This window comes from Terrapene carolina, unplaced genomic scaffold, assembly GCF_002925995.2.
Source record: "Terrapene carolina triunguis isolate 2854851 unplaced genomic scaffold, T_m_triunguis-2.0 Scaffold21, whole genome shotgun sequence".
NCBI lineage: Eukaryota > Metazoa > Chordata > Testudines > Emydidae > Terrapene > Terrapene triunguis.
This window is the reverse complement of record NW_020664372.1, coordinates 693869-719795: the sequence shown is the minus strand read 5'-3', so window position 1 is coordinate 719795 and position 25927 is coordinate 693869. Positions and strand designations below refer to the sequence as shown.

Genomic DNA, 25927 nt, shown 5'->3' with positions numbered 1-25927 from the left:
TTAAAAGATGCCTTTTTGCCTCTCACTGCTTCTCTTACTTTGTTTTTTAGCCACGGTAGCTCTTTTTTGGTTCTCTTACTACGTTTTTTTAATTTCGGGTATACATTTAAGTTGAGCCTCTATTATGGTGTCTTTAAAAAGTTTCCATGCAACTTGCAGAGATTTTACTTTTGGTGCTGTACTTTTTAATTTCTGTTTAACTAACCTCATTTTTGTGTATTTTCCCTTTCAGAAATTAAATGCTTCAGTGTCGGGCCACTGTGGTGTTTTCCCCACCACAGGGATGGTAAATTTAATTATATTATGGTCACTATTACCAAGCGGTCTAGCTATATTCACCTCTTGGACCTGATCCTGTGCTCCACTTAGGACTAAACGAAGAATTGACTCTCCTCTTGTGGGTTCCAGGACTAGCTGCTCCAAGAAGCAGTCATTTAAGGTGTCAAGAAAATTTCTCTGCATCCCGTCCTGAGGTGATATGTACCCAGTCAATATGGGGATAGTTGAAATCCCCTATTATTATTGAGTTTTTTTATTTTAGTTTAATAGCCTTTTTAATCTCCCTGAGCATTTCAGATTCACTATCACCATCCTGGTCAGGTGATTGGTAATATATCCCTACTGCTATATTCTTATTATTCAAGCATGGAATTCGAGAATAGAGATTCTATGGTACAAACAGAAATGTATTGTTTTTGATGAAACTTTCAAGGGGAATGTTTCTGCACCCCAGCATAGGGGATAGAAGAGAGAGAGACCCCAGACCCAGAAATAGCCTGTTGGCTACAGTTCACACCTCACAGACTCATAGACTTTAAGGTCAGAAGGGACCATTACGGTCATCTAGTCTGACCTCCCGCATGATGCAGGCCACAAAAGCTGACCCACCCAATTTCCCTTATCTCAGCTGTTGAAGTCTCCAGATCGTGATTTAAAGACTTCAAGTCGCAGAGAATCCTCCAGCTTGTGACCCCTGCCCTATGCTGCGGAGGAAGGCAAAAAACCTCCAGGGCCTCTGCCAATCTACCCTGGGGGAAAATTCCTTCCCGACCCCAAATATGGCGATCAGTAGAACCCCGAGCATACAGGCAAGTTTCTCCAGCTGGACCCACATTTTACCAGTGATGGCACGTTATTGCCTAATTGACTAAAATCACGTTATCCCATCAAACCATTCCCTCCATAAACTTATCTAGCCTAATCTTGAAGGCAGAGAGGTCTTTCGCCCCCACCGTTTCCCTCTGAAGGCTGTTCCAGAATTTCACCCCTCTGACAGTTAGAAACCTTCGTCTAATTTCAAGCCTAAACTTCCCCATGGCCAGTTTATATCCATTCGTTCTCATGTCCACATTAGTACTGAGCTGAAATAATTCCTCTCCCTCCCTGGTATTTATCCCTTTGATATATTTAAAGAGAGCAATCATATACCCCCTCAGCCTTCTTTTGGTTAGGCTAAACAAACCGAGCTCCTCGAGTCTCCTTTCATAGGAAAGGTTTTCCATTCCTCGGATCATCCTAGTGGCCCTTCTCTGTACCCGTTCCAGTTTGAGTTCATCCTTTTTAAACATGGGAGACCAGAACTGCACGCAGTACTCCAAATGAGGTCTCACCAGCGCCTTGTATAATGGAAGCAGCACCTCCTTGTCCCTACTAGAAATACCTCGCCTAATGCATCCCAAGATCGCATTAGCTTTTTTCACGGCCACGTCACATTGCCAGCTCATAGTCATCCTGCGATCAACCAGGACTCCGAGGTCCTTCTCCTCCTCCGTCACTTCCAACCGATGAGTCCCCAGCTTATAACTAAAATTCTTGTTAGTCATCCCTAAATGCATCACCTTACACTTCTCACTATTAAATCTCATCCTATTATTATTACTCCAATTTACAAGGTCATCCAAGTCTCCCTGCAGAATATCCCGATCCTTCTCCGAATTGGCAATGCCTCCCAACTTTGTGTCATCCGCAAACTTTATAAGCCCACTCCTACATTCGGTTCCGAGGTCAGTAATAAATAGATTAAATAAAATTGGACCCAAAACCGAACCTTGAGGAACCCCACTGGTGACCTCCCTCCAACCTGACAGTTCACCTTTCAGTACTACCCGCTGCAGTCTCCCCTTTAACCAGTTCTTTATCCACCTCTGGATTTTTATATCGATCCCCATCTTTTCTAATTTAACCAATAATTCCTCATGCGGTACCGTATCAAACGCTTTACTAAAATCGAGGTATATTAGATCCACCGCATTTCCTTTATCTAGAAGGTCTGTTACTTTCTCAAAGAAGGAGATCAGGTTGGTTTGGCACGATCTGCCTTTTGTAAACCCATGTTGTAATCTGTCCCAATTGCCATTCACCTCAAGGTCCTTAACTACTTTCTCCTTCAAATTTTTTTCCAAGACCTTGCATACTACAGATGTTAAACTAACAGGCCTGTAGTTACCCGGGTCACTTTTTTTCCCCTTCTTGAAAATAGGAACCACATTAGCTATTTTCCAGTCCAACGGTACCACCCCCAAGTTTACAGATTCATTAAAAATTATCGCTAAGGGGCTCGCAATTTCTTGTGCCAGTTCCTTCAATATTCTAGGATGAAGATCATCCGGTCTGCCCGATTTAGTCCCGTTTAGCTGGTGAAGTTTGGCTTCCACCTCTAATACTGTAATGTCAATCCCCCCTCCTTTATTCCCCTCTGTCCTGCTCCCTCTATTCCTAAGCCCTTCATTAGCCTTATTAAAGACCGATGCAAAATATTCATTTAGATATTGTGCCATGCCTAAATTATCCTTAATCTCCACTCCATCTACATTCTTCAGCGGTCCCACTTCCTCTTTCTTTGTTTTCTTCCTATTTATATGGCTATAAAACCTCTTACTATTGGATTTAATTCCCCTCGTCCAACTCTACACGGCTTTTGGCCTTTCTCACCGCATCCCTACATGCTCTGACCTCAATAAGGTAGGTTTCCTTGCCGATCCCTCCCCTCTTCCATTCTTTGTACGCTTTCTGTTTTTTCTTAAACGCTTGTTTGAGACGCCCGCTCATCCAGCTAGGTCTAAATCTCCTGCCTAATAACTGTTTTCTCTTTCCCGGGATACAGGCCTCGGACAGCTCGTGCAACTTCAACTTGAAACAATCCCAGGCGTCATCTGCCTTTAGATCCCTAAGTATGTTAGCCCAATCCACTTCCCTAAGTAGTTGCCTTAATTTATTAAAATTGGCCTTTTTGAAATCATAAACCTTAGTCACAGTTTTATTTCTGTTAATCCTTCCATTTAGTTTAAACCGAATTAGCTCATGGTCACTCGAGCCAAGGTTGTCCCCTACAACCATTCCTCAACGAGGTCCTCACCACTCACCAGCACCAAATCTAAAATTGCATCACCCCTCGTCGGTTCAGTTACTACTTGATGAAGGAATTCATCTGCTAGCACGTCTAGGAACATCTGAGCCCTATTATTGTTACTAGCATTTGTTCCCCAATCTATATCTGGGAAGTTAAAGTCCCCCATAATTACACAGTTCTTATTAGTTTTTACTTCCCTAAAAACATTAAATAGTTCTCTGTCCGCATCCAGGCTAGATCCTGGCAGTCTATAGCACACCCCGAGCACTATCTCAGGGGAGGCTTTAGTAGTTCTTTTACCCAGTGTAATTAGTGCCCAGACAGACTCCATCTTATCCATTCCATCACTTATTATTTCTTTACATTTTACCTCATCATTGACATACAATGCCACTCCCCACCTTTACCTTTTTTCCGGTCATTCCTAAACAGCACATACCCTTCCATACCTCTACTCCAGTCATGACTACCGTTCCACCAAGTTTCGGTTATTCCTACGATATCTGGTTTCATTTCTTGGACCAGGAGCTCCAATTCCTCCATTTAGTTACCTAGGCTTCTAACATTGGTGTATAAACATCTTACTGTATGCTGTCTATCCTTTCTCCCATTAGTTATGCAATTTGGTACGGACCCCATACTGTCCATCCGCCCCCTCCTTCTTATATCCAATCCCCTACCCCTATCTATATCTGTGCTTATCTCTTCACTCTCCTTTTCAGTGTTGGAATCTGGCGTGGAGATTAACTGGACATCTCCCAACCGTCTCCCCCAAATTCCTAGTTTAAAGCCCTTTTGATGAGATGAGCCAGCCTCCCTCCCAGAAGTCTATTTCCTTCCCTACTCAGGTGAAGTCCATCCCGTGAGAACAGCTGTCTGTCCCCGAAAGCCTCCCAGTGGCCATACATCCCAAAGCCCTCCTTATAGCATCACTCCCTTAGCCAGCTATTTATCCTCACAATTCTGTCAGCCCTTTGCTGTCCTTCTCTAGGAACAGGCAGAATCCCACTGAAGATAATCTGAGCCTCAACTTCCTTAGCGGCTTCCCCAGCCTGGCATAATCTCCCTTAATTCTCTCTAGCGAGAACCTAGCCGTGTCATTCGTTCCTACGTGAAGGATGATCAAGGGGTTCTTACCCGCTCCTTTTAGGATCCTTTTCAACCGCAGGTCCACATCCCGTATCTTAGCGCCTAGCAGACAGCACACCCTTCTGTTTTCTGGGTCTGCTCTGGTCACAGGCCTGTCCAACCTCCTCAGCAAGGAGTCTCCAATCACATAAACCTGCCTTTGCCTGGTGACAGTGCGATCTACAAATCTATCCCTTGTTCCCTGTAGTCATAACTCCTGTGTCTTTCTATTTTCCCTTGTAGTCCCCCTAGTGCCATCCTGTATCCTACTGGGGCCCGGTATTGATGCTGTCTCCATCAACTCCTCCCCTCTCTCTATTGGACTAGCCGCTCTTCTCTTCTTCCTCTGCCTCCCACCATCAGCTACCACCTGCTGCCTCCCCTCCTCGTTATCCAAACACCCAAACCTGTTCCGGAGTTCTATTTCCCCCTCACTAGCCCTCCTTTTCCTTGGCCTGCTCCTCACAGTCACATGCCTCCATTGCTCTTGTTCTGCCCCTGACATTCCCCCCTCACAGACCATAGCCCGTGCTTCCAACTGCACCCCTGAGCATTCCCCTTCAGCCACACCCTGCTTCTGCTCCATTAGCTGCTCGAATCCCCTTCTAAACTCTACCAGGGTATCTACCTGCATCTGCAACCCTCTAATCTTTTCTTCTAGCAGGTCTATTAGGCGGCATTTCATACAAACATACCTTTGTTCAGGCTCCCCTGCGAGAACCATGTACATACCACAGCTGCAACATGCAATCATCTGCATTGTGTCCCCTGCTGCTTGGCTCATGGCTGCTGTGGTCTCTGCCTGCTGCTCCTGGGGACACAGAGCACACAGGGCACCGCGCCCTCCTGCCTCCCCTTCCACCTCCCCCTGTTTTGCTTGCCAGGGCCTCCAGTGACTCCGGTGAGTGACATAACCGCTAGGCTATTAGGTATTCTTGGATGCACTCTCTCTCTCTCTCTCTCTGTTTTTTTCCCCCCCCTTCATGAAAGAAAAAAAAGGCTAGGTCTTGGTTTTGTGGGGAAAAAATGGCTAGGTCTTGGTTTTGTTCCACATCTGAATGAAAATAAATATTGAAACATACAAATCTTTTGCAAAATAAAATCCTTGTTTTCCAGTCAGCCCTACTGATGAGCTACATGGCTGTGGTTTGGCTGAAAGTTCCATTGTTGTAGCTGTTAATCAGGACACTCTTGGACTGAACAACCTATTCAGTAACTTCTCAGTTGTTAGCCAGACAATAGCCATACCTCACCTTGGATAAGGTGCTGCCCACTGACATCTTCTCCTGTGGGTCCACCTTCATTAACACTATACATCTGTCTCAGATGAGTGTCCTTTTTTGGGATGCTGTTATGTGGGATGCTGCAATTGTTGAGCTGCAATATACCATGAAGCTTCTGAGGTTTGGCCATGAATTATAATAAAATCTAAAATAAAATAATACTTGTGCAGATGGCTCTTAACTTAACTTTGTAGAATATTTTATATAGAAAGTATGTCTTTTAGAAATGTTTCTACTGAAAGTGTTAATTCCTTTCAAAGACAATTATACAGTCTAAGCTCAGTTTCAGGACTGGCTGCAAGATTGGAAACCTCATGTTTTATAGGATATATATATATATAAACACATTTTCTATTTTATGAGTTTAACTTTGTCCTTTAAAACCTTGAATTTGGGATTATTGTTCACTTTCTTCCTCTTGTGATTTATGATGTTCACCAACTACTGCATGCATCCTCACTTTTTTCAGTTTCTGTGGCTGCAGATGTTTTTATATATTTAATTCTTTTTGTTCTGGTGTAAGGTTCTTCTGCATGTTTACGTTTTTGTTTCTTTATATGTGTTTGTTTTTCTTCTTCATTATGATTACCATTTCCATTTATTTCCACCCGAGCTGTATTATTCCTCTCATGCTTTTTCTTCTTCTTTTTCCTCTTTGCATTATTGCTTTTGGAAGTTTCCTCATTTTCATCTTCAGTACCTTCCTTTTCTTTCTTAGGCTTTAATCGGTTGCCTTGATGTCCAAGCCGAATCACGTCGGGGTCACCATTTGTGGCGTTCCAATGGGGAGCGGATAAAGCACACGACCAATGTGGTTGCAAGCTGACTCAAACTCTGTTTATTACAAGCTTTCTTTTATAGTCTTTCTTGACATTACATAACACAATTAGGCTGTAATCACACATCTACCGATTGGACAAGAAGGAGAATCATGTGTTTATCACATGTACAGCCCCACACCGATTGGTTCAGATGTTCCTTACATAAGGCCTCATCTTATATAACCAACAGGGGGCCTTACATAAGGCCTCATCTTATATAACCACCAGAGGGCCTTACATAAGGCCTCATCTTATATAACCACTAGGGGGCCTTACATAAGGCCTCATCTTATATAACCACCAGGGGGCCTTACATAAGGCCATGATTTATTGCCAGGCAAGTGTCCCATCGTGACCCTTACCCTCTCATGGAATTTTACATCCCCACAATATATGACCTTATCTTAGATTTAGATAATCCAGAAACAAGAAAATTATTTAAAAAACAGAATTTAAGACTTTAAATCCTGCAGTCACTATTACAGGTGTTATACTTTGTCTGTGAACATCCCCTTTCACCAGAGTGAAGGTATCTGAGCTCTTCATCAATGCTAATTAATTGCTCATTTACCACTCATGTGAGAAAATAAAGCATACTTGTTACCATTTTAGTGATAAGGAATTAAGGCATGGAGAGATTAAGGACTAGAAATTTTGAAGCAAAAAATCTCAACTCTTTTGAAAATCTTTCCATAAGTGTCACAATGGGAGCTACTGAGGTCAGAGCACTTTTTGATGTCTACATCACTGGCACCGGAACCGGATGGCACCACGGGGCCATGGTCCCACACGTTTAAAAGTGGGAGGGACATGCCATTCACTTTTTAACAAAAGAAACATAAGAGCAGAGTTCATGTCACCAGCAGATTCTCCCTCACCCCTCAGAATAATAGACTCTGCCGGGGAGGTGCTGCAATTCACCTTTCACCCACCAGGGACGTCTATGACACCAGAAGAGAGGGCAGCTGGCTCACCGCTGGAGCAGCCAACTGCAGAGAGGGCAGGGGCACTTTGGCTTTGACCCCCACACTTCTACAAAGGTTCCAGTGCCCCTGGAACCGGAGATGAGCTCTTCTAAAAATCTGTCTCCAGTTGTGGGTGCTGAGCACCTGAAAATCTGGCCCTAAACTCTTGAAAATCCACACCATGTGACTTGTTCAAAGTTACACTGCAAGTCTGTATCCAAACTAGGAATTGAGCCAGATTGCTACAGTCCCAGGCCAATGGTTTAGCCACAAGTCCATTCTTCCTGGTATTATTTCTGCTTTTATCTAATTTTATTATTGTTTCCATATTGCCAATCGTATGTTAGATGCTTTACAGACACATGTGAAGGCAAGTCAGATCTACACCCCGAAGAGTTTACAATCTCAATAGTCACAAAAATAAAAATGGGAATGGGAAACATTGACAAGCAGTGTGATTGAATCATGTTTATTTAAGTATTCTGTTAATGTTATGATTTTTCCTCCTCATGTTTAGTGCTTTATTTTGAGATGCTGTTAGCAACTCTTTCAGGGAGAATATTCCTAATGTTCATAAGTCTTGTGGAAAAGGGGCATTTTATTTTTCTGTATTCAGGTTAATAACATTCTGATGCTATTTTGTATATGGAGTTCCCCTTGATCTCAGAGAAAACTTTGTGCATGCAACATCAGATTGACTACACTGCACCTTTAAACTGGGGGGGATGTTGTCCAGCTGGCCGAGGGAAAGGAAACAGTGTTCTACGGGTGTCGGGGGGAGAGAGATCAGACTGCTGCAAAATGTGGGAATGGTTCAGTGTGGCAATGCTTACTCAATTCCCTGGGACCAGAAGGGCACGAGGGTTGAAAAGAGGCAAGCCTGGGTGGGAGAAGCCCTTTTCCACGAAGCAGGCAAGGCAGCACCCACCCTCCCTTCCCTTTAGGGGACAAAATACCAGTTTTGTCAGGACCTGCTGTGGACTTTGTGCTATCTGCCCCTTTTTAGGGGGACTGGTAAGGAATTTTCCCCACACCACTAGAGTAGCTTAGGTGGAGTGGGGTTTTTTTTGTTTTTTTTCCCTTCCTCACAGTGGGTTCGGGGAGGGCTTTGTTGATGTGAGACGTGAAAGGAGTTAGTTACTCATTAAGTAAGTGTGGGGCTGATGACCAGTGCAGATACTGCACTGGTATATAGTGACCGGATAAATGGCTTGGTAAAGGACTTTAAAAGGAGGTATTGGTTAAAAGAACAGAACGTGGGGGAGGGTGGTTTGGGGCGCCTATGACTGGTACAGCAGGGAGCCAACTCCCTTTTCTTATATCTCACCTAAATCATCCTACAAGGGAATGTGGATGGTAAGGTCCCAGCAGTAGGTTGGCTGTGGGACCTGGATGGAAAAAAGGAGGGGGAGGGGTGCTGATAGAAGCCCCCCAGGTAGTTATTGAATGAACATGGAGTTACCTGCACTGTACACTTCTATCTGCTGTGCAGTCCCAGACATCTAATAATAAAGTCACAGCCTGATTAAAACCATAGCAAGTGTCTCCTGTCCTTTTGGAATAGCTTGACAATCAGGTATATTTTGATTAGGTACTTGGACGCCATAATGCTTGAATGGTGCCTTGTGGTGACTAAGAAATGAGTTTGGTTACAAGTAGTTTGAGTCCCAAATTAGTCCCTGGATGAAATTCTATTTTCAATGATACATTATACAGATTTAGCTGTAGGAACGGAACAGATGATTTGTGCAACCAGTGAGCTTAAAAAGTAGATCTTCACTTGACTTCAGTGTGTGTGTGTGTGTGTGTGAGAGAGAGAGAGAGAGAGAAATATTGTGAAAAAAAAATCCTTGAAATAGATAACAAAAATGTAATACAATCTTTGAACTGCAAATAAATATTGATATAACTTTCCAGAGAAGAAAATTCAAAGTATTTCACTTTGATTTAGCACTCTGGATAACTTGGTTTTGATTAAATAAATTGAAGACAAGTAATCTGTTTAAACTGCTAGTAGGACATACAGTTACAACTTTGATTGCTGGTGGCAGACTGGAAACCAAACCTTTGATTGCAAACAAAACCACAATCCTCTGTTACTCTAAGCAAGAGTTTAGAAATGCTATAAAATTCTTTCTCTCTTGAATTGTAACAGTTGATCACTGATATAGGCGATGACTCTTGACAGACTATTTTAGATTAGAAACAGCAATCCCACAGATTAATGAACACAATGTACACAATAAGCACTGGTTAGGGAAGAAATTATGTGAAGATTTTTTTTGTCTGTGCTTGTAGAACATTTCTTTCTCTTCTGTTCATTTTGAGCCTTTGTCAGCCATATATTTTACATGCTATTGTCTGCTATTTGTATATTTGGGGCTCAGCAGCTCAAGGGTTGCATTGTCTCTACTTAATTGTTCAGTTTTCCCTGAGAGAGAGAGAGAGAGAGAACCAGTGAGTGTTGACAACATAGCCCTCCACTTCCCTCCATATCCCCATGGCACCTCTTTCCTATTGTCTTTCTTTTAGCTCCACCCTACTATCAGCCTTTTTACTAAATACATCTAAGGTCTGGGTCTCCATTGCCCTGTGCTTTATGCCATTATATACAACTGTGCAAAGTGCATGTAAAAAAGCCACGAAACCAAAATGGCAGAGATTAACAAATATATTGATTTCAGTTACAACACAGAATACAAGTGTATACTTCTCACTTTATATTATTACTTTTTATTATAAATAATTGCACTGTAAGAGTGATAAACAAAAGAAACAGTATTTTTCAATTCACCTCATACAAGTATTGTGGTGCAATCTCTTTACTGTGAAAGTGCAACTTACAAATGTAGATTTTTTTTTGTTACATAATTGCACTAAAAACAAAACAATGTAAAATGTTAGAACCTACAAGTCCACTCAGTCCTACTTCTTGTTCAGCCAATCACTATGACAAAAAAGTTTGTTTACATTTCTAGGAGATAATGCTGCCAACATCTTATTTACAATGTCACCGAAAGTAAGAACAGGCGTTCGTATGGGACTTTTGTAGCCAGCATTGCAAAGTATTTACGTGCCAGATATGCTAAACATTCGTACGCCCCTTCATGCTTTGGCCACCATTCCAGAGGACATGCTTCCATGCTGATGATGCTTGTTAAAAAAATAATTCATTAATTAAATTTTGACTAAAATCCTTTGGGGAGAATAGTATATCTCCTGCTCTGTTTTACCCACATTCTGCCATTTATTTTATATAATAGCAGTCTCGGGTGATGACTCAGCACATGTTCATTTTAAGAACACTTTCGCTGCAGATTTGAAAAACACAAAGAAGGTACCAATGTGAGATTTCTAAAGATAGCTACAGCAGCTGACCCAAGGTTGAAGACTCTGAAGTGCCTTCCAAAATCTGAGAGGGATGAGGTGTGGAGCATGCTTTCAGAAGTCTTAAAAGAGCAACATTCAGATGCGGAAACTACAGAACCCAAACCACCAAAAAAGGAAATCAACCTTCTGCTGGTGACAGCTGACTCAGATGATGAAAATGAATGTGCATTGGTCTACACTGCTTTGGATTGTTAAAGAACAGAACCCATCATCAGCATGGACGCATGTCCTCTAGAGTAGTGGTTGAAGCATAAAGGGACATTGAATCTTTAGCGCATCTGGCATACAAGTATCTTGCAACGTCGGCTACAACAGTGCCACGAGAACACCTCTTCTCACTTTCAGGTGACATTGTGAAGAAGAAGTGGGAAGCATTAGCTCCTGGAAATGTAAACAAACTTGTTTGTCTGAGTGATTGATTGAACAAGAAATAGGACTGAGTGGACTTGTAGGCTCTGTTTTGAATTGTTTTATTTTTGAATGCAGTTATTTTTTATACATAATTCTACATTGGTAAGTTCAACTTTCATGATAAAGAAATTCCACTACAGTACTTGTAATGGGGGAATTGTAAAATACTATTTCTTTTGTTTTTTACAGTGCAAATATTTGTCATCAAAAATAAAGTGAGGAGTGTACGCTTTGTATTCTGTGTTATAATTAAAATCAATATAATTGATAATGTAGAAGCATCCAAAATATTTATATAAATAGTATTCTATTATTGTTTAACAGTGCGATTAATTGCACAATTAATTTTTTAATCATGTGATTAATCACGATTATTTTTTAAATCGTTTAACAGTCCTAATATAATATGGTGCTTTAATAGGGCCAATTTCACAAAGCTAAAAAACAGTTATGAGTTAAATCAGTTGGGAGGAAGAATTTGATCAGAAAAGTGTGAACGATAATTGGGAATCATTTAAGAACACCTTACTAGATACCCAGAAAGATACTGAGACTTTTAATGGTGTTTGCAATGGTACTAAGAAGGCTGAAATTTCTGTATACCAAACCCAGAACCTTGTTGAAAACTATTTAATGTTAGGCAGTGTGACAGGGTCATGTTAATGCCTTTGACTCTTTGGGCCTATATATTCCATCTAAGTTAATACAACAGCAGGGCTGCAGCTCCACTCAACCATATCCTGTCTCATACGTCACATCATGTGGGTCCTCTCCATTCATTATTATTTGTATGCTTTCTCTTTTTCAAGGTTGGGTACAAGAAAATTAAATAAGTAGTACATTATAAAGTGATTTATTTAGTAATACGTTCAATAAAGTTCTGTCAGTTGTTTTCTGTCAATTCTTATTTTATATCAAGAAGTATAATTGGTTCAGGTTCACATATATTGTTAAACTTGTCATGGTGTGGCTCAGTAGGGGAGGTGCAGAGGTGACTGTGTCTGTGCTCTGTAACCTAGAATCATCTGCAGGCCGCCCCAAATTATGCTTGCTGCCAACCATTTCAAGGGGACACCATGATATCTAAGAATCGGTGTGGAATAGGGATGCTTTCCTAGTCTTGCCCTCTTTTACCTGGCAATAACAGCAGGATATAGTAGTGGAATAGCTTTGGATACAGATCAGATTTAGAATCTGAAAATATAAAATCTTTGGTATGTGTATATGGAAAAGCAGAAATAGTTACTATAACTCTTTTATACACTTAAAGAGAAGTTGCAACCAGAGAAAAGTAAACATTCTTGTGGTTTTGTTTTTGTTTTTGTTTTTATTATTTATGGCATCTGTTTTTCCTGCTTTAACATATAATTGTGAAATTACTTTATTGACTTCAGTAGGAATTTTGCCTGTGTTGGGTATGCATAGTTAAGTCCTGTGTATGGTGCTGCGGAACTGTCAATAATGTCACTGGAATATTGTTGTTACTGGAGTCAACTTTTGCTTTGAAAAGGTTGTATCACTGTTTATCAATTATCAATAATCACCGTATGTTATCTTTAGCATTTTCATTTTGATAGAATATTTGTACATTGTGATTGCTTTTTATTAATTGAGCATATCTTTGATATATTGGGCTAAATTCTGCCCTCAGTTACTCTGATACCATCCTGTTGATTTAGATGATTTGAATAGGTTTGGCTGAGTGGAAGAATTTGATGAATTTTATGTGAAACACACCATTTTTAACACCACTAGATATGAAAAATATCCACAGTTTTAATTTGAAGTAGTCACACAAAATGTTTGTAAAAGGAGAGGATTGTTTTTGTACCATACTTCCATTTTGCTCAAGGAATGATTGGGAGCACAAACTCACGTGGAGGATCAATAATTCTGATGGCAGATATTTTTACTTTTAGCAAAGGGCTTGTACTCAGATCTGAAACTCTTCAAACTTTGAAATCCAAGGTTTTGGATCTTCATAGGCATTTTACATCTATCCCTAATCTCTAAGACCTGCTTTCTGAATTTTGGTATCACAAATAGCTCACCACAATATGCTAAATTAAGTATAGCATCATTAACTATTTGTTAAAGTTCTGGCTCAGTGTTGGATATTTATTACCACACTAAGGGCCCAATTGTGTTTCCAGTGAAGTCAGTTTTGTCTTCTGAAGTGGATCATAACAATGTTAAGATTTAAAGAACTGCACTAAACAAGGCACACTTATAAAAAGTATAGAGAGGTTCTATTTCTTAATTTCTTCTGTGACAACTCACTTTTCCATGTATTTTGTTGCAAAAATTCCTGTATAAATAGCAACTTATACAGTTTTGTCAATAATAAGAATTTACAGTGCAAAAATAGTAACAAGATAATGAAAGTTAATTTTTCAATAACCTAAAGACCAAATTTTACAATTAATATTAGCATAAGTATGTTAAACTCGTATTTATTCTTTGACTTTTCCAGATTTAATAATATTTTTCTTTAGCTGAAAGAAATGATATACTTTTTCAGTGTCCCTGAAATAACAATGGTTTTGCTAAGCCACTGTTACGTACATTAGTTGGTTCTTTAAACTGAAAAAAATATTTTGCTGTCTTGTGCTTCCAGTGATGATAGGAAAAGATGCATTGTTTTCTCCCTATCACCCTCTAGAAGTCTGTGATTAAGATTAGACAATTAGTGGCATTTCAACACTTCCTTTCTTTTGTGTTTCACAGGTTGTCAGCAGCCGGCCATCCCCTGACACCTCAATGTGATATGGACTCCAGTAGCTCTGAGGAGTTCTATCAGGCAGTGCACCATGCTGAACAAACCTTCAGAAAGATGGAAAGCTACTTGAAGCAACAGCAACTCTGTGATGTTATCCTGATTGCTGGGAACCGTAGGATACCTGCACATAGGTAGGGCATAAAAACATGGTGTTGAAACAGTTAAAATAAACATCCGGATTATCTATCAACCTGCACCTTGAAAAGTCACTTATGCATGTGCAAAATGGATGCAAAACTACCATTCTGATTTTAGTGTTTTAAATCCACATAAAACTAAGTTTGCTCAAGTGAGGATGTTCACAGAAGTCAGTACCTGCAAATCAGTCCTTACAGGTGTCTTTCCCCCAGTATGTAACATTTATGCTTATGATTAGTTACAACAGATTTATAAATTTTAAAACAATTAGTTAAACCAAAATATGCACATAAAATAATTATTCTCATACTGCCCTTCTCCTAAACTGTTAACCTGCATAGACAGAAAGTATGCATTAAAAATAAAAATGTTACTAACTCATTTTAATCATAATTATGCATGTAAATATATATTGCCCTTGCAGCTTGTAAAAAAATACAAAATTAAATGCATTGCAAAGGGTCATCTTGGTATGAGACAGCAGACCTACATGATGCTTTTCTTAGGTTATGGCTTTCATTTACACCTGAAAATACAGCCTCTTCATTGAGGGCCTGATTTCAGAAATGACCTCTGGTTTTGTGACAGTAAAATGGCTCTCATGGTGGGGGGAAATACTGGGCATGAAAACCCTCTGAAAAGCAGACCATAGGGCTTCTCAAACTTCATTGCATTGCAACCCCCTTCTGACAACAAAAATGACTACACAACCCCAAGAGGAGGGAACCAAAGCCTGAGGCCATCCGAGCCTCGCTCTCCTGGGTGAGGGGCCAAAGACGAAGCCTGAGCCCCGCCGCCTAGGACTGAAGCCCAAGGGCTTCAGCTTCAGCCCCAGGTGGTGGGGCTCAATCTTTGGCTTTGGCCACGGGCCCCTGCAAGTCTGATGCCAGCCCTGGCGATCCCATTAAAATGGGGTCATGACCCACTTTGGGATCATGACCCACAGTTTGAGAGCCACTGCCCTAGTGTATTTCTGTTTCAGCCATTTATTCAGACTGTAACCAACCTGTGGTATTTGTGGGCAATTGCAAGGAATGCCTCATCACTTTAAACTGTCATGGGCACAGGTACAGGTTGTGCGGAGTTGCCGTGCACTGGTGTTATTGTCTCCTTATGCAATGCAGAAAAGCTGTGAATTATACTACTCATACTGAGAAAAATGAAAGAACCATGCAAGGGATATGCAAGACTGGGAAAGTCAGAGCAATGATAAGGAAAAAAAAATTCTTTCCATTTAGGTTTTTATTTTACCACCATAACCATAGTATCTGAGTAAATGAGATGCTGAACAAATGCAAGGGACTGAGGGCTGGTCTACACTGGGGGGAGGGGGGATCGATCTAAGATACACAACTTCAGCTACGTGAATAACGTAGCTGAAGTCGAAGTATCTTAGATTGACTTACCTGGGGTCCACACGGCGTGGGATCGACGGCCGTGGCTCCCCTGTCGACTCCACTACCGCCGCTTGCTCCGGTGGAGTTCCGGAGTCGACAGGGAGCACGTTCGGGGATCGATATATCGCGTCTTAATGTGACGCGATATATCGATCCCTGATAAATCGATCGCTACCCGCCGATACGGCGGGTAGTGAAGACGTACCGTAAGATGCAAGGTACCTATCAATGATAATGCAGAAATAGACTCTCCATTTAGGTCCCCATTAGCAATTGTGGAAGTGGCTCAGAACTCTCCATCCCCTGCTCAGTGCTCTTTCACCTTTCTATGCCCCTGCTTTAGCATACTCTTAAAATCTGGTTCCTGTTCTTCTAACCTCCAATATCTGCACAATTCCCATTTGCCAGTTGCAAGCAAACTCCTCAAAATTTTTATCTACTGAACTGACAATCCCACTGTCTCTCATTATCCTTCCTCTTACCTGGCTCAACTCCAGCATTCCCGCCCACCAGACATCCTGAGCCGATGTGGTAGTGTTCAGACATAGCTGGGTTGTCCAGACTCCTTTCACATGTAGGTATGAGTTCCACATGGGGAGAGGAGGATCATAGATGAATCGTCACATCTCCTCTGTGTGAACTGGATTCCAGTCCTCTGGGATGGGCTCATACATAGATCCTGACCCAGAAGAATACTTAAGGACTGGTTATCATTTACACTAAGACCCCACTAATTTACACCCATCTCAAGATCCCTTTTCACTATCAGCAGTGTAAAAGGGTTTTAGAGTAAATGAGAATTAGGCCCATAATCCTTTATGGTTATTACTTTTCTAAAAGTTAATCGGTTTGTGCCTAACTGTCCAACTTTCACACATGGATAACATGGGTGGGGAAAAAATCTCATCTAATACTTAACCCACATTATTAGATTGGATTAAACAACAAAAAAATATATTAGGTACATGTACCATATTTTCTCATTTTTTGCCATGATATAAGTTGAATTGTTTAAGGTATATCTGTGATCCAAGGCACCCTGTATTCACACCCCACACACTACTGCAATAATTTTGTACAGAATATGCCTTGTGAAGTATCATTTGAAAACTGATAACACACTGGGCAATAATATCATTGTAAAATATATGTAGCCATGCTGCATGTAAAAGTACGGATGGTCACTAGTGCTGTGTTTTAAAGTCTGTGACCTAAAAGGTGTTTAAACCAGGCATGTCAGGGGGAGTTGATAAACAAAGGAAGGAGGCCGACACCTCAGACCAGGTGTGCTCCCTTTTCAATAGACCACCGTTTCTCAAACTGGGGTCCGTGGACCCCTGGGGGTCCCAAGGGTACTCCGGGATGTCTGCGGGCCCTGCTGATCAACTCCTCCCTCCTTCCTCCCTCAACTCCTCCCCCTCCCTCCCAGGGCCTCCTTCAGGCCAGGGAACAGCTGTTCCCTGGCCTGAAGAAGCTGTTCCCCAGCCTGAAAGAGGCCTTGGGAGGGAGGGGAAGGAGTGGGGAACCTGAGACCGCACCACTCCTGGAAGCGGCCAGCACGTCCCTGCGTCCCGGGGGGAAGTGGGTCTCCATGCACTGCCCCTGGCCCGAGCGTCAACGCCGCAGCTCCCATTGGCCGGGAACTGCGACCAATGGGAGCTGCAGGGGCAGTTCCTGCAGGCAGGGACAGCGTGTGGAGACCTCCTGGCCCCCCGCCTAGGAGCCGCTGCCAGAGGGATGTGCCAATCGCTTTCGGGAGCCACCCGAGGTAAGTGCCATCCCCCTCACCCATTCCCGCACCCTACCCTCCTGCCCCAGCCTTGAGCCCCCTCCAGCACCTAATTCCCTCCTGCACTCCCTCCTTGAACCAAACTCCCTCCCAGAGCCCAAACCCCCTCCCACACCCAAACTCCCAGCCTGCACCCTGCTCCCTTCCATACCCAAACTCCCAGCCCACAGTCTGTAGCCCATGGGGGGTGGGGCAAGGGCTGAGCTGGGGTGTTTGGGGGTCCCCGGAAAATTTAAATAAAAATGGGGGCCCTCAGGTTCCTAAAGTTTGAGAACCACTGCAATTTGTATTGCACTATTCATTTGTATCGGAGGTTGCAGGAGGAAGAGAGAATTTGCATAGTAGCAACTACAGGTGGGGAGAAACCAGCATGGAGCCTTATCTTTCAGACCTCCTGGCTCCTTTACTCAGCATGAACTAATTAACTATATCTGGGAGTACCCTTCACAATTATACATTTAAAAAGTTCACAGAACTATAAAGAGAGGGGGAGCAAACCGCTAAGTTATCCTTCACTTTAAGGAGACAAACCAAGCAATTTGATTTTAGTGATGGGTCCTAGCCAGGCCAGCCAGTAAAAGGCTGCAAAGGAGACTGTGGGTAAGAGAAAAAAACATCTTGAACAAAGACTTTCTTGCTAAATTAAGCTTTAGACTTTTAGATGAATGTTTTCATTTTCACTTGCTGATAACCATCTCTGTCTTTATTTTCATTTTCTTGGTATCACTTAATCCATACTTTTTTTGTTAATAAACTTGCTTTCATTATATATCATCGGTGCTGGGTAAGTTCAGTAAAGTGTGTGCTTCTGGTATTGGAATATTATTGTACTGTCTCTGTAGAGGCAGCGAACCTAATAAATTTCTGTTAGGTTCCAGTGAGCGTGACTGGACCCTGCAGGGAGGGCACATTCTGGGCTGGAAGGGTACTAAGGTCTGCCTGCAAGGAGTATCCAAGTTGGGCAAATCCAGGGTAAAGCTTGTGGGCTCCTGTCAGGCTGTTGGGTCTGGAGCTCTGAACCAAACTGCATACTCACAAGACACCTAAGGTTACAATGCAGGTGTTGACTGAACCCCTTATGGGCCTGGGTGAACCCCAAATGTCACAACATTCCATGCATTTTCCTGACAATTTTAAATGCTTCAATAGATGACAAAGAAGGATTGACAGAGGAGTCTGTCACTAGAAGGTCTTTAGTTAGTTCAGTGCCATCTTTCTACTTGTTTTTATTTTGAAGACAGATGTGCATATTTGTATTCATACTTGCCAGTGGCAAATTTGATTTCACATGTGTCATCCCAATTCTGCAGCATATCTAAATCCCTTTGGAACTGGGAAAGTACTCTAATAAATATAAGATTGACCATGAAATAAAAACCAAATCTTGTTTAGATTTACCAGGAAAGCTTCAGACAACCTTGTATATCATTTCTGGCTTCTCAGTTGTCTGCACTCAAAAGACCAAATCTCTTCCCCCTGAAATGAATGGCAAAAACCACTGTTAAATTAAATGGGAACAGGTTCAGGCCTTCAGAAACATTTGAAACCCCTTGTTTTGTTGTACAAGATAACAGTTCAGTATTTTACAGATTCAGACAATTGCAAACCTCACTTTCTTATAGGTTTAATATACACATTGTCTGACAATACAGTCATATATATATATATATACACACACACACACACAAAGACACTCATGTGTGCATGCACACACATTACCTTAACATACAAACTAAAACCAGTCAAACCACTAGTGATTTGTATGTTAAAATTATTTTGATATTGGTCCATATATAAGGTGAGCAGGTTCATTTGTGTATATATGCCTGTAAGAAACAGGCTTGCAGATCATGTTATGTGCTCAGTAATTGCAGAGCTTATCTGTCCAAGCCTGTAGAGTTTATAAATTCCTAAAGTGTGGTGTATATATCCCTATACCAAATAAAACAACAAACACACTCCCTAAAAAGTCAGCCTGAAATTGTGTTTTAATTATTTTAGGTAATTTTATAACAGGTTACAAGCGGCGCTAAATGCTGGATATGCTAAGTCGCAAATATACTTTGCAACAAGTTAAAGACATATTCAGAATTATTCTTTAATAAATATTAAGTAACGTGATTGATAGTTACCATCTATTGTTTTTTGCCTTATAAAAAAGCAAATCAAGCCAATGCAATATACTACTGTAAAACAGACTCCTGGAGAGCCAGCATAAAATAGCGTGCCTTGAATTCTGAACTTTTATTATGGCTTGTTGTGTGTTTTTAAAGTAAAAGCAACATTTTTCATTTCCCCCTAACTTACACATATTTAGACAACCCACAATAAAACAAAACACATTATTTTCATATCTTTATTTTTTTCTGATTTTTAATAAACAAAGCATCAGTGGCACTAATTGAATTCAGAATGAAAATAGGTTCTCATAGGAATGCATTACTCCAAATGAAATGAAGTAGGTGAAAAGTAATGATCCTAGAATTGATTTCTTCTTGATCTTTCTGAATTCAACCAGTGGCCACTCTAGATGAAATTCTCTGAATGGTTTTGTGATTTATTCCTGGTAACATATTTTTCCATCTTGATTATATACTATAGACTCTTTTTGAATATAACTATTCACTTGGAGGGAAAGCTCTTGCTACTGTCCAGATTCTCCAATAATAGGCCCTCATGCTGTAAGTGGCTGTCATGTAAGTCTGCCATAGACTGAGGATGGCTTCAAGGGCTATTCTTTGGATACTGACTGTCCAAAGAGGAAAAAATATGGAGTCAAAATACAAAATCTTCTCTGCTTGGAGACATAATTGCCTGATTCTTGTTCTTGTTATAACTGCTTTTCACTGGTCTGGTTTCTCAGGCAGCTGTAAAGTTCTAACATGCATAATTGCTTTGCTGGATTTGGGCCTGAATATTTTATCTACACCTCAACTAAATGGTGGATATTTTGGCAGTGTTTTCTATCCCACCAAAAGTACCTGATGGATTTCCTGATGGATCTGCAGGAGGAGAAGGAGGCAGAGGAAGAGGAGTATCCTGGCACTCAGACTCTCCCTGGCAAATGCTGCTCAATATAATTGGCATAGTCATTGATGCTCCCTATGTAGACCACCGTTTCTGGTGCAGGGCCATAAGCACATTGCAAACCCGGGAGGATCTCTGATAGTGTGCCTTCAGCGAGTCTCTCCCCTTTGATCAGTGCTTAAGTCACTGGGTGGTGATGTCTGTAAATGGAGGAGGAAGAGAGAGAGGAAGAACATGGCAAACATCTCTCCCTATTATCATGTTCTTTCTTCCCTATTGGCTTTGCCCCCCCACCCCCTTCAGAGTCAAATGAGCATTATCTCATCACAGTCCCAAACTGAGCAAAGGAAAGGGGGTGACTCACTCAAGAATCCAACAGATCCTTTTGTTGCTGCCTAGGTCAGCGTCCTTTGTTCCTGTGAGGTTGGGCTGGGTTTGTCCCATACATGCCCTGATGAGGTGTGAACTGCCTCTCTGGTCTTGGAGAATTTTTGCCTGGGCTTATTTTAAGCTATGAAGACACATTTTCAGCCTCACAACTATATACATGAAAGTATTACCTATAACATTACTCTAGCAACAATTACTATAATATCACTATAAGAACAATGCTCAGTGCATCATGAGCCTTCCGAAAACACCCGACATGACAAACTTTGCATTGGATACCACAAAATCATTTTACAAGGATGAACATAGAGGTGTTGGGTGTTCCCCCGAGGTACAGCATGTCACAGGGGCAGCTTCCATTTTCACTAGAGTGCATTGCAGATTGTTGGCATAGAGGACTAAAGAATTTGCCCCAAGGAATTGTGGGATACTTCTGGATGACTCCTGGGACCCAAGTCAAGTAGAGCTATGTCTACACTGCAAAGCAATAGGGCTTGGACCCTGGACCCCAGTTTCACTCAAGCTCGGACTCTCCAGCCCTGCAGGATTCCAGGACCCTTGGTCCAAGCCCTGAGTTAACGCAATTGTAATGTAGATGCAATGGGGCTTTGCCTTGAGCCTGGGCATGTAGACATACCCTAAGGTACTAGTAGTGTGCCAGGTGTACCACAACTAGGAGACAAGTGCTGAATGCACTTCAGCCCCTAGACCTTGTAGGTGCTAGCTCTGGTTGGTCTGAATAACCACTCAGACTTGTGGCTAAAGTGAAGGGATGTCTTACTAGTGCTGGTAAGAAAGGGAAAGGTTTCAGGTACCTAGGTACAGTGGCTTAAGTAGTTATAATTGAGTGAGACAATAGTGGTTCTTATTTAGGCCCTCTGGTGGTGGTCAGGGACAGTCCAGTCAAGGCTTAGGGCTCTTCAGTACTAGTGTCTGTGTTGCTCTCCCCAGTCCAAACTTCTATTTAAAGCAAATAGGAGCTTGAAGGTTTCCAGGCCAGGCTCAGTTAATGGTCTATCTCATTGGGGCTCATCTGCACTGGCTCTCTGCCCAGTCTTCATGCCCCAAACAGACTTGCACCCAGCTATAATGTCTGGCAGTCATACCCAGCTCCCGATTACAGTTCTGCAGCTTCTGCACTGCCTGCTGTGTACCCAGTTCCTGGCTGTTTCTCTCTGCATCGAGCTTCTCTGTCGCTCTTGGCTTTGAAGTATCCAATGCTTCCCCAGAAATGCCTAATCATCTCCTGGGTCAGGGTCCTTCTGTCTGGTTAGGAGAAAGGGGAGGACACTGATGGTAATCATAGTTTCCTTCTTAACAGGTTAATCACAACATTATTCCAAACCATTGCAACTTAAGCAAAGCACCAGTTAGCTCCAAGGATAATGAAAAAAACCTGAACCAAATCCTGCAATGGTCCCATGGATCAAGAATAAAATAAAATAAAAAATAATTTCACCCTTAGATAACTGAGAATGATTGATAAAACTCCAAGAACTTTAGTGCATGTTTCTGAATACCAAATGTGGAAGACAGACAGTAAATAAGCTTCCTATAATCAATTCTGTTAAAAAGCTGCAAATAAGTCTAAGCAAAATCAATACTAGTAATAGACCTTTTGAATTTGCCAAGGAAAGGTCATTAAAAGCTTTAATCAAAACTGCTTCAGTGCAGTGGCCAGCTCTAAATGCAGACTGAAAAGAGTCAGAAATTTTTAATGAATTGTTTTTCAGTGGAAAATTGGGTTTTCAATTAAAGAAATGTTTTTTATGGAAAATATCTGCTTTCCACAGAACAATTCCACTTCTTAAAAGAAAATTCTGAAAACTGATTTTTTTTCTTTCCAGCCAAAAAGTTTGGGGTTTGCCAGTTTAAATCTCTCTCTCTCTCTCTCTCTCTCTCTCTCTCTCTCTCACATACACACACACCAATCTGACATTCCTAGTAATTTAATAAAACCACATGCTTATTATCTTCATGATCACTTTGTTTATATGTCTTTCCTCAAATCGTTTGTCTCTTTAGACTGAAAGCTCTTTAGGGCAGATACTGTCTTTTCCTTTGTGTCTGTACAGTGCCCAGCACATTGTGGGTGCTACTGTAAATAATAATGAACAAGACAGGGAGCCTGAAGAGAAAAAGATTGTAAAGAAGAGAAGAAAAGGATCTAGCATGGTGTGTGTTCATGTGTGGGGCGGGCGGGAGGGGGGTGTAGAGAATCCCAAATAACTTATTAGTACAAGCAACTAATCAGTAAAGAGAGAAAGGAGGAGTTAAGTATAAGAAGGGAAAGGAAACAGTGAAATAGAGCATCGACAGGGGCAGAAAGGGGACAAAGAGCACAGGAGGGGCAGATCAAGTAAGAAAACTTTGCCAGCAAGGAGAAACCAACCAGCCAGTCATTCATTCAGGGGAGACTATCTAGGAGGCATATCTGACCAATGAGTTTAAAGAATCACAATCACAATCTCTGAAGGGCAACAATACATGAATAATCTTTCCTAGTAGCATTAATGGCCATATTTTCAAAGGGCACTCATCTCCATCCTCCAAATATGAACTTTCCATTTTGCATTTGTGCCTCTTAACACATGTAAAATCTTGCAACTTTGTATACAAATGTCACTTCTATGTTTAAAATGGGTAGACATCCCAATGACTGCCTATCTAATTTATTAGTGCATGATTACACATGCAAAAGTATGCACTAAATTTTGAGGCCTGTTTTAAAAAAAATTGGTTCAAAAATGTTAGTTTGATTTAGAATCCAAAGGATTTCAATAGATGCTGCTTAGTGCTCAACACTTTTGAAAATCACATTACTTACATAGATGCCTAAATGTGGACTTAGAAGCCTAACTCTAGCTACCCACTTTTTAAAATTTCAGCCAGAATATTTACCATACAACTTTTCTCAGGATCACTGATATTCAGAAATTGTCTTAACAGGTGGCCAGAGTCTCTCGACATGCTTTGTATGTCTCTGGTCTAAGCTAACTTCAAATCACGTCTTTTTAATTATGATGAATGTAGCCATGGAATCTACATTAATAGAAAGTGTAGGTAGTAAATATTGCTTTCTTTGACCACCAAGTATGGGATTTCTGGGATTCTTTTCCATATTTAAGGTTAGGTGTGTGGAATAATAGTGTTAGACTATGTGGGTAGACTTACTTATTTGTGTGGGAGAGAGAGAGGAGTTTTAATTAGTTAGTCTTGTTAATGTCATTGGTAGAAACCCAAAGAGCTCAACATTGTCAAGTAGGAACATTAATGTATTATTCTAAACTTTTAAACTACATTGTCTTCTGTCATTTGAATTAAGAAAGATGATCCATATTTTCAAAAGTAATCAGCCTTTCAGAGCTGTGTAAGCAGCGCTCCAGAAAGCAGAACTCTAGAAACGAACTTAGAAAACTGATATATTCTGCTGGTTTATTGTCTGCATTTGCACCCTGTGCAGGAGAGCCGCCAGCTTTTCTGCCCCCCTAGGAGGCGGAAGGTTCCGCCCCAAAATGCCGCCCCCCACAGAGGCGGCGGAAGGTCCCACCACTGAAATACCGCCGCGGTCGCCGCCCCCCAATTTGTAGTGCCCTAGGCAACCGCCTAGGTCGCCTAATGGGTTGCACCGGCTCTGACCCTGTGACAAGAGTGCTGGGCAACAGTGGCCGAGCCAGCATTCTTGGTCACTGCAGCTCCAATTAAACACTGCAGAACAGACTTTGTTAAGAAGAGCTGTGCCTAATTGGTGGGGGGAGGAGAGCTGGAAGGCTAATTAAGCCATTAGGCAGAAGATTAAAAAAGGCCAGGGCGGGGATGTGGGGTGGAGGAGGAGAGAGAGATTGTTCTTCCCTGCTTACCTCAGGAGCAGAAGACTCCCCAAAACAGTAGGAGTAAGACTTTATAGTGTACAAGCATGGTGGAAACCCATGCTGTAAATAGACTGTACCAGGTGTTTTACTAGCATAAAGGTCTCTGGGCCATTTGTGGACTGGACCAGAGGCAGGAGTGAGTGGACTCTGCCACAGAGCTCAGAGTAGAAAATAGGAAAACACACACAAGCTCTTGGCAGGATACAAGTGGCAGCCTTTTTTGGAGTAATGTTTTCTTTAAAATAAGTTATGTACAAGCTTTTCACTAAATAGCGATTTGTTATGAGGTCAATAGCAATAACATAAACCCTGAAGGAACTGAGGTTGTTATAAGATTAATTATGTGTGAACCTCAGCAAGTATGGATGCTTATGATTTTTTTCTAAACATTTGGAGTTCCTTTTTTCACATCCTTTCTTTCTTCCTCTTTCTTTTTTCTGGTCCACACCACACCCTTCTTCCTCCTTTCTTCTATCTATCTCAACAAGATTTTTTTCCAGTCGTCTGATGCTACCTTTCCCTTTCACAATCCCCTCTTCCAATCCGGACCCTTTATCCAACATGCTGTCCACTGCAACTCATGTCAAGCCTTCTTTCATTTGATAAGATTGCATGTGATGAAATAAAACAAGATATTGTCTTTAAATATATATTATACTTTTATCCATTTAAAGCATTCTACATACATTAGCTAAGAGTCACAATTTTCCTGTGAGTTTAAGTTGCATTAGGCTGTATAGTTATAACTTCGAACACAACTAAAATTCAGCCTCATGTGGGAGGAACACATCAGCTGGTAGCAAGAATACAGCAACACTACACAATGTTTTAGGACACACAAAGTACAGAAAAATACTTTATTCCTTTGAAACTACAGGAGAAATCTCTCTAGGCAGAGTGTAGTTACTAAATGAGACTATAACTTTAGTACAGGGATTGGGAACCTTTGGCACGCGGCCCACCAGGGTAAGCACCCTGGTGGGCCGGGCCGGTTTGTTCACCTGCCGCATCCACAGATCCAGCCAATCATGGCTCCTACTGGCCACGGTTTACTGTCCCAGGGCAATGGGGGCTGCGGGAAGCGGTGCGGGCCAAGGGATGTGCTGACCGCCGCTTCCTGCCGCCCCCATTGGCCTGGAGCGGCAAACCGCAGCCAGTGGGAACCGCGATCGGCCAAACCTGCGGACG

At 41.6% G+C, this 25927-nt stretch overlaps 1 protein-coding gene across 2 annotated transcripts in view; it reads left to right on the top strand.

Annotated features, from left to right (window-relative positions):
- KLHL1 (kelch like family member 1) overlaps positions 1–25927 on the top strand; it is a 416713-nt gene that overhangs the window by 111321 nt on the left and 279465 nt on the right. Inside the window, exon 2 of one of the 2 annotated variants that reach the window (XM_024211977.2) lies at positions 14075–14257. The exons of the other annotated variant lie outside the window; for it this stretch is intronic. Coding sequence (XP_024067745.1) covers positions 14075–14257 — 183 coding nt within the window. The remainder of the gene's footprint in view (positions 1–14074; positions 14258–25927) is intronic. 2 annotated transcript variants of the gene reach the window in all.